The sequence below is a fragment of the Astyanax mexicanus genome, chromosome 23 (genome assembly GCF_023375975.1).
Source record: "Astyanax mexicanus isolate ESR-SI-001 chromosome 23, AstMex3_surface, whole genome shotgun sequence".
Lineage (NCBI taxonomy): Eukaryota > Metazoa > Chordata > Actinopteri > Characiformes > Acestrorhamphidae > Astyanax > Astyanax mexicanus.
The window spans coordinates 13,250,499-13,263,787 of NC_064430.1; the positions used below are offsets into that span (position 1 = coordinate 13,250,499).

Here is a 13,289-nt window from a genome sequence, read left to right on the forward strand (position 1 = left end):
TTTTCCGTTATTTATCAGCAGGTTTTAGTCAGCGTTTCTTCTTCAGGCTAGTCAGGGCAGTGACTCTTCCTTAAGCCACACGTTGCTGCATTGTATTTCACCTTTTACACTAGTTAACGGTGTGAATTACACACTGTTTCGATAGTCAACACAGTGAATGAATTTTTCAGAGCCATGTGGGGCTTGTTTGACTGCTTCAAATCCGTTCACACCTCTTTTCTAATAACTGCCTTTAATTAGGTTTCTGTCGGTAGGTCGAGTTGCAGGGCATGACGTTAGGAAAACCTAAGAATTTTACTTAGTAAGGATAGTGGACTCAACCGTTCTTTTTTCTCTCATAGCAGAACTTGTTGTGCCTTTTAGCACAGGAAATACACATACTTGTATTTGTTTTCTGTACTGAATGCCATTCTTGTATTTATTCAATCAGGAAACGGGAAACTTTGTTTTGAAGGCTTTTATAGATTCTAATACTTATTTATAAATAAATACAAGAATGGCGTTCAGTACAGAAAACAAATACAAGTATGTGTATTTCCTACAATTATTTGACTAGTTGGTTAAAATTGTTAAAACACTTCTAAACATATTCCTGAAAAAAAAAAAAAAACATTTTTATTATTCATTTTCAAACAACTATTAAATACTATTTAAGGGTTTCCTTTCCTTTGGTTTTATTACTCCCCCTGTTGGTGATTACATTTTAAAGTTGCAATAAACAGTGAATCAGTTCATTAAGGCTATTTTAACCCACATGAGTCTGTTCATGCCCATTTGAAATGTCCCTTTTTTAATTACAATGTCTGAATATACATGTACATGTATTCTATGAACTACTGACAACCACTACAACATTTCTCCCAAATTCCAAATAAGAATATTCAGGGATGTCCCCGATCCAATCACGTGAACAAAATTCAGGACCAATCACACTTTTCAAAGGATCAAAATCGAGTGGAAAAGATCCGGATCACTGATGTATCAAAAAAGGCAACATATGTGTGTGGTTTTCTGTTTTCCTGTTGTTTTCCTGGCTTGATTCATGTGTATTTCCAATGACAAATCTGCCCGATTCCATTTATCTAATTTAAAAACCATCAAAACTACCCTGAAATAAATCATAATTTTATTTAGAATTAATCACACAATATTGTTATGATTAATACAGTTATAAACATGGCAAAATCTGGACACTGTATTAACTGTAACACACACAGGTTATAAATGTAGATAACTGATGATAATCACAGCAGCCCTGTAACAGATGATGAGCAGGAAATGCTCCAATTCCTCCCTTCATGCTCTGCTCTTAAACTGCAGCCCAAGCAGTGGGCTAAAGCAACTAAATTTTCCTCAAAATACTATGACTTTATTCTCGTAATATTATGGTTTTAATTACGACTAATAGATAAAGGAATTATTAATTTGTAAATGTTTTGATTTTTTAGACATAGCTGTGCAGTATCTTTAGTGGACTGGAGAGCTAAAAGATAAGAGATAAGAGAAAAGATAAAAAAAAAAAACAGAAAAGACTTTAGACTGGACTCAGACTCGTGACCAAAGACTTGTGAACATCTCTGGTACAAAACAAAAATATATAATAGGAGTCCTCAGGTATGGAACAATATATTTAAAAAATATAGGACAACCCCAGGCATTTTTCTCATCAAATATAAAGATATATAAAATTCTGGAGAACGCTTCATGCTTTATCACTTTGTGTTACTACAAAAAAAAAATTAACCTGCCAAATCCACACTCTATTGGTATGTGGTGCGCAACTGGGGCGCAGCCTATCAGTCAGAGGGTTGGGTGGGGCTTTGTGGGCGTGGGAACGAGCTGTTGTCTACAGGGGCGGGGCTCGGCAGGGGCGGGGGCGTGTCTGACTGAGCCCAGGTGGTGTGTGTGGGTGTGTGTGTGTGTGTAGGTGTGAAAGCCAGCACTGTGTTGGAGAGCATAGTTGTATGAAACAGTGCGATGGCTGGACTGGTGTTCGGTTTTAATGCAGGAGGAGAAATCGCAGGATATATGTGTTTATATTTTAATCGCAGCTGAATGAGCTCACAGCTCATTTATGAGAAAATGCACCGCAGAGGACTTTTATTCATTTTTACAACCTGCTTCATCCTCGGTGAGCCGTTATTAACATTCTGTTTATATTCAAGATTTTATTTCATTTATATTCAAATCAAACCTGTATTTTACATTTTATTTTGTAATTGTATTTTTTTTTTCATTTAATTTGTTGTATAAGTTGTGTAATATACAGCTCTTGAAAAAATAAGAGACCACTTCAGTTTCTGAATCAGTTTATCTGATTTTGCTATTTATAGGTTTATGTTTGAGTAAAATGAACATTGTTGTTTTATTCTATAAACTACGGACAACATTTCTCCCAAATTCCAAAAAAAAAATATTTTCATTTAGAGCATTTATTTGCAGAAAATTATAAATGGATGCATAACTTTCAGACCTCAAATAATGCAAAGAAAACAAGTTCATATTCCTAAAGTTTTAAGAGTTCAGAAATCAGTATTTGGTGGAATAGCTCTGTTTTTTAATCACAGCCTTCCTGCATCGTGTCATGTTCTCCTCCACCAGTCTTACACGCTGCTTTTGGATAACTTTATGCCACTCCTGGTGCAAAAATTCAAGCAGTTCAGTTTGGTTTGATGGCTTTTGATCATCCATCTTCCTCTTGATTATATTACAGAGGTTTAATTTGGTAAAATAAACAAAAATATTTTTTGAATTTTTTTCAAGAGAAGTGGTCATTTTTTTTCCAGAGCTGTATATGTAAAAGGTACCACTTTAAAATAAGACTACCTTTATAAATGGTTTGTAAATGGTTTACAATTAGTTTATTAATAGTTACTAATTAGGTTGTTAATGCCTTACAATCATTAATAATCAGTTATAACACAATATAGATTGCTGTGGGTTCACTATTTGGCAAACAACAGGTCATTGTTGCCCTTTCTACGTATGTTATAACTGATTATTAATTATTTTAAGGCATTTACAACCTAATTAGTAACCATTAATAAACTAATTGTAAACCATTTATTTAAACCTTTATAAAGGTAGTCTTATTTTAAAGTGGTACCATAGTAAGTTGTTAGTGTGATTGTTTTTTTTTTCTTTTTCGGAAAAAGATTAATAAAATCTTACACCATGGTCTTCATATTCTACAAAATAAATTTGCCACAATTATTTTTTTAAACTTTTTTATCTCTTTTGTTTATTACAGGGCTTGCTAGCCATGAGTCCAGAGGCCCCAGTCGCTCAGCTCGTTCAGCACCCACCACCATCATCAGAAGGAAAGATGTCCCTTCCAGTGCCAGTGAATTTGAGGATGACTTGGACATTCTAATAGAGGCATTACAGTCTCTGAAAAGCACTGAACCCAGAGTTCAGGACCAGATCAATGTTAAGACTGGGTACCATTCAGATCTCCATCCATCACAAAACACTAAAAAGACGAGTACGACAGGGGCATCTAGCCGCGCTGCAACAAATATAAACCTCAACACTTATTTAAATGTCTTCAGCAGCTTGTACTCCATCTATCAGCCCGTTCTGGTGGAAAGTTTTCTCCAGAACCTTCCTCAAGCTTTTGTTTGTGTGCTGGCAGACAAAACACAGTGCGGATGGCAAGCAGATTTAACAAGGACATTATCATCCAGGTTAAGCGGACCAGTGCTAGACCTCCTGTCATCCCTTAAATCTCAGACATGTCCATTCACTTCCAGTGGGACTCTCAGAATGGCAGACTCCACTATGACTCAGTTAAGTGCCTTTCAGGAGCTGATTACAGCTACTCTGTCCTCGAGCTTCTATTTGTACCACTCTGATAACTTTCTGTCTGCATGGAGTAGTTTTATGGATCTGACTTTTCCCTCAGTGGCCTCTTTCATTTCTGATTTAATGATGAACTTTTTACAAACGCTTGTGGATTTCCTAACCATTGGACTCCAGCTGGGTGTTGACATCCCTTCCTTGGACCAGAATCAGCAGTGTCAGCAAGGTAGTGTAATGGTCTTTATGCTTAAATTTGCTTACAGTCCCAATAATAATTACTACCGACCCTGGTAAAGGTGAGCAAAAATGGTTATAATAAATTAATTTGTTGGTAAAGCTTAGCCTAGTCTCTCGCTGGAAAAATGTTCAACAGCAAATGGTCTTCTCCTACAACATGTCAGAGAATGCAGGTTTGTGAATACTTAACAAGGAAATTTGAAACATGAAGGCAGAAGTGTAATTTTGTGTTCAGTTAACATTTTTTTGTAAACATCTCTGATATGTTGATCTAAACATATACAGCTCTGAAATAAGACATCACTTAAAAAAGGTTCTTTGATTTTACCAATTTGAAAACCTCTGGAATATAATCGAAAGATGTGAAAGATGAACTGCTTGAATTTGTGCACCAGGAGTGTTATCCTGGTGCACAAACCAGGAGTTAAGTTATCCAAAAGCAGTGTGTAAGACTGGTGAAAACTATGTTTAAAAACTAGGGTCATTCCACCTAACATTTATTTCTGAACTCTTAAAAGTTTATGAATATGAACTTGTTTTCTTCGCATTATTTGAGGTCTAAAAGCTCTGTATCTTTTTTCGTTATTTTAGCCATTTTTCATTTTCTGCAAATAAATGCTCTAAATGACAATATTTCTATTTGGAATTTGGGAGAAATGTTGTACGTAGTTTATAGAATAAAACAACAATATTCATTTTACTGAAACATATACCTATAAATAGCAAAATCAGAGAAACTGATTCAGAAACTGAAGCGGTTCTTTTAATTCTTTCCAGAGCTGTGTATTTTTCTTTTATTCCAATTCCAAAGTCTAAATATTTTTATTAATCAAAAAATCAATAATGAAAAGTTGCTTCGCAATCTTTGTAATCAGCTGTAACTGCATTTTTATGCTATTATATATTTATTATAAGTATATCATTATTAATATATCATTTCTATAAAAAGGATTGTCTATTGTGACAATCCTAGTTACCAGAGAAGCGGGCTATAAACTATACTGTTAAACATAAAAAAATATTTAATGTTTCAAGAATTTTCTTTTTCCTTTCTCATCCTTTTGTTAATATACAGGTGACCTAAAGCAACTTTTGATGTGGTGAGTGTCGTTTTTTAATATCTTTTCTGTGTGAATGCCTTGGGTATAGTGTATTGTTTAACATTGAAAGCTGATTAAACATGTAATGTTCAATAGAATATTGCATTTTCTAAGATTAATTTCTTGTTAATTTACTAATAGGCCTTTTTAAATACTTCTGTTCTTTTCTGTTACTCTAGGGGCATGAACCACAATATAAATTGGTCCTTTGGAGACTCAATCTTGAACATGTTTCTGGCACTTGATATCAATCCATGCAGCCCTACAGACACAGGATGCCAGATTACACCACCTATCCAGTTTGGTCGAGCCAGCGCATCCCCAGGAAACAATCCCATGACACTGACGTGCGACCAGCAGGATGTGACCCAGCTCAATGACACCCTCTGTTCAGACATTTTAGCCAACCTGTCTCAGGTTCCTGATGTTCTATATGGTGTGTGCAAATCTTTAAGCACCCTTTCCCACTCTGAGCTAATCCAGGTGTGGAAAAACACTTGTGAGATGGTCCAGCTTGTCTTTTCACCACTGCTGGAACCCTGCCCTTCTTTACCGCCTCAATCAAGCAGGCGAATGGCAAGGGCTGCGCTTAGCCTCAGTCAAATGTTCTGCAACTATGACAACTGGACCACCGTGGAAGCCATCGATCCGGCTCTAGTCACAATGTGTAGCGACAATGACCCTGAAGCGTTCCTGCAGGGTGTGTGTAATAATGTTCCTGTCATGCAACACCTCATCGCAAACCCTAGCAATGCCTGGGTTTGGGAATACTGTGCGAATGCTTCCGATCGATATATGATCGTGCAGTACTGCTTTTATGAAACGTGGAGTCCTCAAACACTAGAGCCCTCCATTGTGGTTTTGTGCTGGAACAATGATCAGATGAGAATGGAGACTTTTCTTTGTCAGAGTTTGGATTTTTACATCACCGTATTCTCCAACCCAGAAAACAGTTGGTTAAAACCTAACTGCAGTGAGGTGCCTACTACCGCACCAGTGGACATTCACACCCTTGTAGCAGAATCATGTAGGTACTCAGAATGGCGCAACCTAAAGACAATTACCATAGATACAATATCCCTGTGTATACAAAATGACGAGTTTCGATTCGTTCATGAGGTTTGTGCCAATAGCACAATCCTTTCTGCACTTTTGCTTAATGATGCAAATGTTTGGGTGGGAGCGTACTGTGCTATCATTATCAAAAATCCTCCAACAAGCCCACCAGCACTGTCCAGCATCACTGTTTCTCCAATTCCCCCACCATACCCCTCTTCTGTTACTAGTACTACATCTTCTAACACAACTGGCCCATTGGTCCCATCATCAACAATGTCCATCATTTCTGTTTCTCCTACAAATTCCCTAACCGACATGACAGGGACCTCTACTATCGCTCTTTCTAGCAAGACTTTAAACATTTCTTCCTCAAGTCTCCCACAAACAGTCATGCCAACAGTTTCCAGCCTTACTCTTTCTCCCACTGCCCCTTTGACTTTCTTGTCAACGGAGTCCATCATTAGTATCTCTCCAACAAAAGTCTTGCCAGTGGCCTCAAGCAGCACTCTCTTTTCCCCAGTATCCTCTATTGTCTCTCCAACAATATCCTCAATCTTCAGCTCTTCTAAAACACCTCCTTTGACTGTTTTGTCAACAGTCTTTAGCAGTACCCTTTCAGCTTTAGCTCCATCAACAGCTCCACCAGTAGTATATTCTAGTTCTACATCCAGTACGACTATCTCGGCCAAAATCTCTGCAACTGTCTCCACAACAGCATTGCCCCCTATCTCTAGCTCTGTTTTCCAAACCATTTCTTCAACAGTTTCTAGTCTTCCTCTTTCTCCCACAGCCCCTTTGACTTTCTCTTCAACAGGTTCCATCAAAAACTCTCCAACTGTCTCCACAACAGCGTTGCCCCCTATCCATAGCACTGTTTTCCAAACCATTTCTTCAACAGTTTCTAGTCTTCCTCTTTCTCCCACAGCCCCTTTGACTTTCTCTTCAACAGGTTCCATTAAAACCTCTGCAACTGTCTCCACAGCAGGGTTGCTCTCTACCTCTAGTGCTGTTTTCCCAACCATTTCTCCAACCGTTTCTAGCATGATGATTTCCCCCACAACCCTTCCAACCACCCCTCCTGCAATTCCTAGCATCGCTGATTTGTGTAAATATTCATCATGGGGATTTTCACTCTTGGATTCATCAATAGTAGGTCTCTGTTGGCAGCTTGACATGGCAGCATTTGATCTAAATGTGTGTTGTAACACATCACTATTTGAGCATCTAATTCTCAATCCCGAGAACCAGTGGCTAAAATCTGTGTGTCACAGTAACGACACAACTGACTTGTTGTCCCAAGTTTGTCTGTATGCCGACTGGAGGCAGCCAAGCATTGTAGACATGGCTGACCTCGCTCTCTGTGCTGATCTTGACACAGTGAACTTCATACAAAAAGTATGCAACAATACAGTTGTGCTGCAGAATCTTCTAGCCAATTTGGATAACATTTGGTTGCTGGAGCAGTGCACTAACCTTACAAAGAGTAACGGCAGCTTAATGGGATTCGTGCCCTCCACCGAATGCCGGTATTCCAGCTGGGCTACCACATTCCCAGATGCGGCCCTTCTTGCCCTCTGTTGGGACTATGACCAAGCAAACTTTATCTCCTCAATCTGTATGAACCCTGCCATGCTCTCTTACATCATCAAGGAGCCTTCCAGCCTCTGGGTGAGCACAATGTGTACCACCTTCACAAACTACACTAAGATCCCCAAAAACAACACCACCAGTACAACCACAAACGCCTCCAATGATGCCGGACCATGCTTGGTTAAAGAGCTTCTGGACAGGTTCAACTGGTCATGCAGCATAGACGTGACCTCAGCTTGTCAGGCCGGGATCACTCAGTTACAGGGGTTGCAGTTAGTCTTTCGGTGTGGGGTGGAAGTCCTCCTGCCCCGTTTTCAGACCATGGAACCACAGGTTGCTCCAGTAATCAGGCAGGCTACCAGTGTATGGGTGGTCCTACTGCTAGTTCTTGAGGAGAACGCAATGACAACTCTAAGGGTGACGGAAAACATCCAGCAAAGTGTTCTGGATTCAGTGTCTACCTACCTGGAGAGGGAAACAAACTTTGACAACAAGCAAGTGTTGCTACAATGCTTTGGGGTAGGTCTTTTCTGATATTTCTATCATATTTTGGACATTTTGGACATTTTCAAGTCTGGAAATTCCAGACAATTTTGTAAAACTGACGAATATCGCTCACTGACAATCTTTCAAGTCTAATTTAATAATGCCTAGGTTATTAATAATTTGCATTGTGAGGTAATGGACATTCAATTCCTTCTGAGATTTAGTGTTGTAAGATTGGCATTATTTTAGGGTAATTAATCAAGTATATCCATTACCAGTGCCAGAACTGTGTAACCGACACGAGGTAAAGTTGGTCATTAGCTGGTATATGGTGTCCAACCTGTCACTTATCTTGGACATTTTATGCCGCTTCCACTGCATGTAATATTAACAAACTGACATTTGATTTGCCGTTTACAGTGATTTTATCCAGGCATTCACTGTTTATTGTGATTGTGGTAATAATTTAGACATAAACAATGAAACGGCAGTCTTTGGAACTTGAATGTTATACTTTTATGAGTATATTTGAGTATTTATGAGTACTTTTATGATTATATTTTACGATTTACCATTTCTTTTGTATGTCTTTTAGAAATTGTTGACCAGCCTGATGCAAACAGGAAGAGATGCGACCAGTAGTACGTCTTTCCTTATCAAGGTAAGAACTAAAAAACTAACAAAGCTACTCTTTGTAACTACTTAAAGGATTAGCTTTGTTTTACTTTAAATTAGGTCAACTTAATTCTGTTTTAGACAATTAATTCAGTTGTCTTCAGTAGGATGTTCTCCTTCCTACTCACATTTTTGTTCTACATCTCAGTTTAGTCAACTCTACAGTTTAGTTGTTTAGTTTCCTCAGATTAACTTGCCTGTTTGCATGGACAGACCTGGCCAGATGAAGCCAGTTACGGTCATTACCATCCACTGCACTGTTCTATTTGTCTTTTGCCTTCAATGTGGATTGCCTGTACAACTTAAAACATGGAATGTCATATCCATCTGGCACCCTCTATCAGGTCATTTTCAAACTTTAGCCTCATAAGATAACACCTCACAACTTATACAGTTGTTGCTGTTTCCAAGCTGTCCCTTAAAGTTACACCTTGTGATCAATTTACACTCTGCTATACCATCGTTTTTAGCATGTCAGTGTATTTTTAGTTTGTTTTTTGTTATCTTAATATGTAATTGATTTACTGAATTGCCTAAATTCCCCATCACACGGGAAAAATATTTCTATTCTCAGATTTCCAACACTATATGTATGTTGCTGTAGAGGTAGATTTAAACTTATAATCTTAAGTGTTAAGTGTAATTGTACAGCCCTAGAGTGGCCCTACTGTCTAACTGCATCCTCGTTGAGTGTGAGGAGATCTGTTCAAATTTCAGCAAAGGCTCTACACTCATTGTACAGATCTTGCAGCTCATTTGCTAATTAACTGCTCAGAAATCAGTTTTTTATCATTTTAAGTTGACTGAAATTGTATTTTTCTCCACCTTTTACTGTTGTTCTTGAAAATAGTACAGTTAGATCAGATTTTTTCAACATTTTCCTGCAGGAGTATTTCCGTATTCCTCTTGCGAGTCTGAGGGCGGTGTTCACTGCAGTAGACCCCAGCACCATGAGGCAGATTTTACAATATTTCAGCCGGAACCAGGCTACCCTGCAGGTAAGTTGCAATAGTCAGACATACAACAACGTGCAGGTTTTAGAACAAAACTTGGCTTAGTAACTTAAAACAATGTTTTTTTTCTTAACCTAATCATCACATTATACTTCAAATATTTCAGCATTCTAACCTTTCTTCAAGCATGAATTTGTGATACATTTCTCCCTAATAGCTCTCTGATGAGTATTTGCGTACATTGGTGAATGTACTGATCCTAGTCCAGCTGAGGCAAGATCCAACCCTATTGATTGACATGAGCCCTCTCCTGAACATGGCGACACCAGAGGACATCATCTCACTTCCTCCATTACAGAACAATGTCAATGTGTAAGTAACACACAAGTACTAAGTTCCCCAAACACTGCTGGGACTGTGTAATTTAGTAATAATTGTGCTATCATTCTCAATCATGCTAGTACACTGGGACACTTATTAAAATATAAACATTGTAGTTTGCACAGTGGCTTGTGCCTTCGTTTTTTCATTTTATATATTTATATTAAATACACTTGGTGTCATACATGTGTGGACACCTTCTCTTACAGTTTATTATCTAAAATCAAGGGTATTCAATGGAAGTTTCTCATTACTTTATTGCAGTAAAAGACTCCTATCCTTCAGGGAAGGCTTTACGCTAGTTGTTGAAACACTGATCTGAGGATCTGATTGCATTCAGCCACAAGAGCATTAGTGAGGTCAGGTAATGGTGTTGGGTGATTTGTTCCGGATCAGATATGGCACTGATGGAAAGTATGCTATCTCTTCATTGGGGCATTAACCCATCAGAATTGGGGTGTTTGGACATGGAACATTAACAAAAAATACATAGATTTACCATTGGCCTGTGTATCTTAAGACCCTTGTAAATCAACCACTGGTCTATGGAGCTCCACTAATTGCCTATAGAGATCCACCAAATGTCTATAAAGATCTACTAAAGGCCCATGTAGATCAACCAATGGTCTACGAAGCTCCACAATTGGCCTACCTATAGAGAACCACCAAATGTCTATGGAGATCTACTAAAGGCCCATGTAGATCAACTAATGGTCTACAGAGCTCCACAATTGTCCTACCTGTAGAGATCAACCAAATGTCTATGGAGATCTACTAAAGGCCCATGTAGATCAACTAATGGTCTACAGAGCTCCACAATTGTCCTACCTATAGAGATCAACCAAATGTCTATGGAGATCTACTAAAGGCCCATGTAGATCAATCAATGGTCTACGAAGCTCCACAATTGGCCTACCTATAGAGATCGACCAAATGTCTATGGAGATCTACTAAAGGCCCAATGTAGATCAATCAATGGTCTATATAGAGTGCCACTAATAACCTATAGAGTCCCACCAAAGGCCCATGTAGATGAACCAATGGTCTATGGAGCTCCACTAATGGCCTATAAAGATCTATTAAATGTCTATGAAGATAGATATGATAGACCCATCAAAGGCTCATGTAGATCAACCATTGGTCTATGGAAATCCACCATTGTTCCACAAGTGGCCCCTTTCTTGTAAAAAATAATGGAGAAATATGGAAGACCATATCAATGTCAAGAAGAATGTTGCCTTTGAACATAAAAGAACAACAGCATACGTAATCTGTTTTTTATTCATCTCTTCCTCAGAGTGAACTTCATTAACAGCATCATCAACAGCCTGTCCCTGGAGCAGCGGCAGAGTTTCGGCTTGTGGTTCAGCCAGTCTGTCGGTCAGGCCAACATGACGAGCGGCGGCTTGTCCTTCATCCGAGACAACGGCAACCTGATCACGTATCTGCCGTTCCTCAGCTTCCAGCAGCTCTCACCTGCTCAGGTAACAGCTTCGGTCACTCACTCTGACACCTGAGACATCCTGGCTGGTTTGTCCTGAGGCAGCTCCACCAATAGGGGTGGGGGGTGGTTGACAGTATTTATCCCTGGCCAAAAGGCACTTTTGTGATGGACATGCCTAAAAAATGTGCCTTTAATAAGTAAATATGGGCCCTTATGAATTAAACATTGGCTTGTAGTGGGCAGTGAGCAAACTCACAAGCCTTAAAGAGCAAACACAAAGTAACAATGACTGTAATTTAGGGATGCACCGATGTGCAAAATTAGGGAAACACTGAACATTAAACACATTTTTTCACAGGAGCGTAAATGTATTTTTAGTCTTGCTGACACTGCTGAAAACAATACTTAAATTACAGGAAAATAAAATTGTAATTTTTCTGCATTCATTGTTGGTCTTTTCACTTTGCAATGTCAGCAAAATGTTTTATTTTTGCCAATTATTCAATGCAGTAAACTACTATAGTGGATATTAGCTTTTTTTGTGAAGTTTTCATGAGTAGTTTGAACAGATATCGGGGGTTGTTCTTACTCTCACAGCAGCCTCTCTGTGATTTTATTTCTCTTCATATTATCCACGTCTTTTTCTCCTCCTCTTTTGGGAAAATTACAAACATTGTTTCACTGATTTCTGTGTTCTTCTGAGATCTGAGATTCTTCTGCAACATATTTTGATTATTGGAAGTTCGCTTCACCCTAAAATGAAATAAGAGCCTGAGAGAGATCTGTTGAAAACTTGTGACCACATATTAGTGCTTTTATTTAACAATATAAACACAGTATCCCCACTGTCGAGTTCAGAAGTTTGATTATTCCATATTTATATGTTGAAATGTGGATTAAATCTCATAAATAACTCTTAAGATTAGGTATTACTTAGAATCAGGTTTTGCATTAATGTTAAATGTTTAACTTTAAATTCAAATGGCATCTCTGAACTGTAACAGGAACTACTGACAAATTTTCAAAAATGATGTGAAATGTGAGAAATTTCAAAGAACATTTGTGAGAAATTTGTGAAATATTTAATGGTGCTGTTTTTCTTTAAAAGCTCTTGAATGGTCTGGATATCTTAATGAGGAATGACTTGGGGACATTGAAGCAGCAGTTTATAGCTCAAAGTGTCATTGCAGCATATAAGAACCTCACAATGGACCAGTTCAAAAGGTGAGTGTTATTTTAGTGTTTAATTTAATTATTATACTGTTCTTAAAAAATGTTTTTTTTTTCATTTTTGCAGATTACATTACATTGTAATTAGATTTGATTATTAGACTTGTTTCATAGACTTAAAGCCTAGCATCTCCCACTGTAAACTAAAAAAACACAATATGAAACATGTATTTCTGTTCACTCTCAGGTTGGGCACTCTGACATGTCAGGCTAAACTGAATGACCTGCTAGGGTATGTGGGCACAGACGTCTTCCCAGTGATCCAGGAAAACATCAGGACGTGTGTATCACAGGGCATCAGCATCACTAGCACCATGGTGAGAGCTAAAAGAA

The 13,289-nt window shown here is 38.2% G+C and overlaps 1 protein-coding gene across 1 annotated transcript in view; it reads left to right on the forward strand.

Annotated features, from left to right (window-relative positions):
- The first annotated feature begins 1,928 nt into the window (after positions 1-1,928).
- Positions 1,929-13,289, forward strand: part of strc1 (stereocilin 1) — a 32,164-nt gene continuing 20,803 nt past the window's right edge. Inside the window, exons 1-10 of the mRNA XM_007244961.3 lie at positions 1,929-2,131; positions 3,251-4,027; positions 5,114-5,138; positions 5,318-8,306; positions 8,869-8,934; positions 9,836-9,946; positions 10,119-10,273; positions 11,580-11,766; positions 12,835-12,950; positions 13,144-13,273. Of these exons, the coding sequence (XP_007245023.3) occupies positions 2,056-2,131; positions 3,251-4,027; positions 5,114-5,138; positions 5,318-8,306; positions 8,869-8,934; positions 9,836-9,946; positions 10,119-10,273; positions 11,580-11,766; positions 12,835-12,950; positions 13,144-13,273 (4,632 nt within the window). The 5' untranslated portion in view covers positions 1,929-2,055. The remainder of the gene's footprint in view (positions 2,132-3,250; positions 4,028-5,113; positions 5,139-5,317; positions 8,307-8,868; positions 8,935-9,835; positions 9,947-10,118; positions 10,274-11,579; positions 11,767-12,834; positions 12,951-13,143; positions 13,274-13,289) is intronic.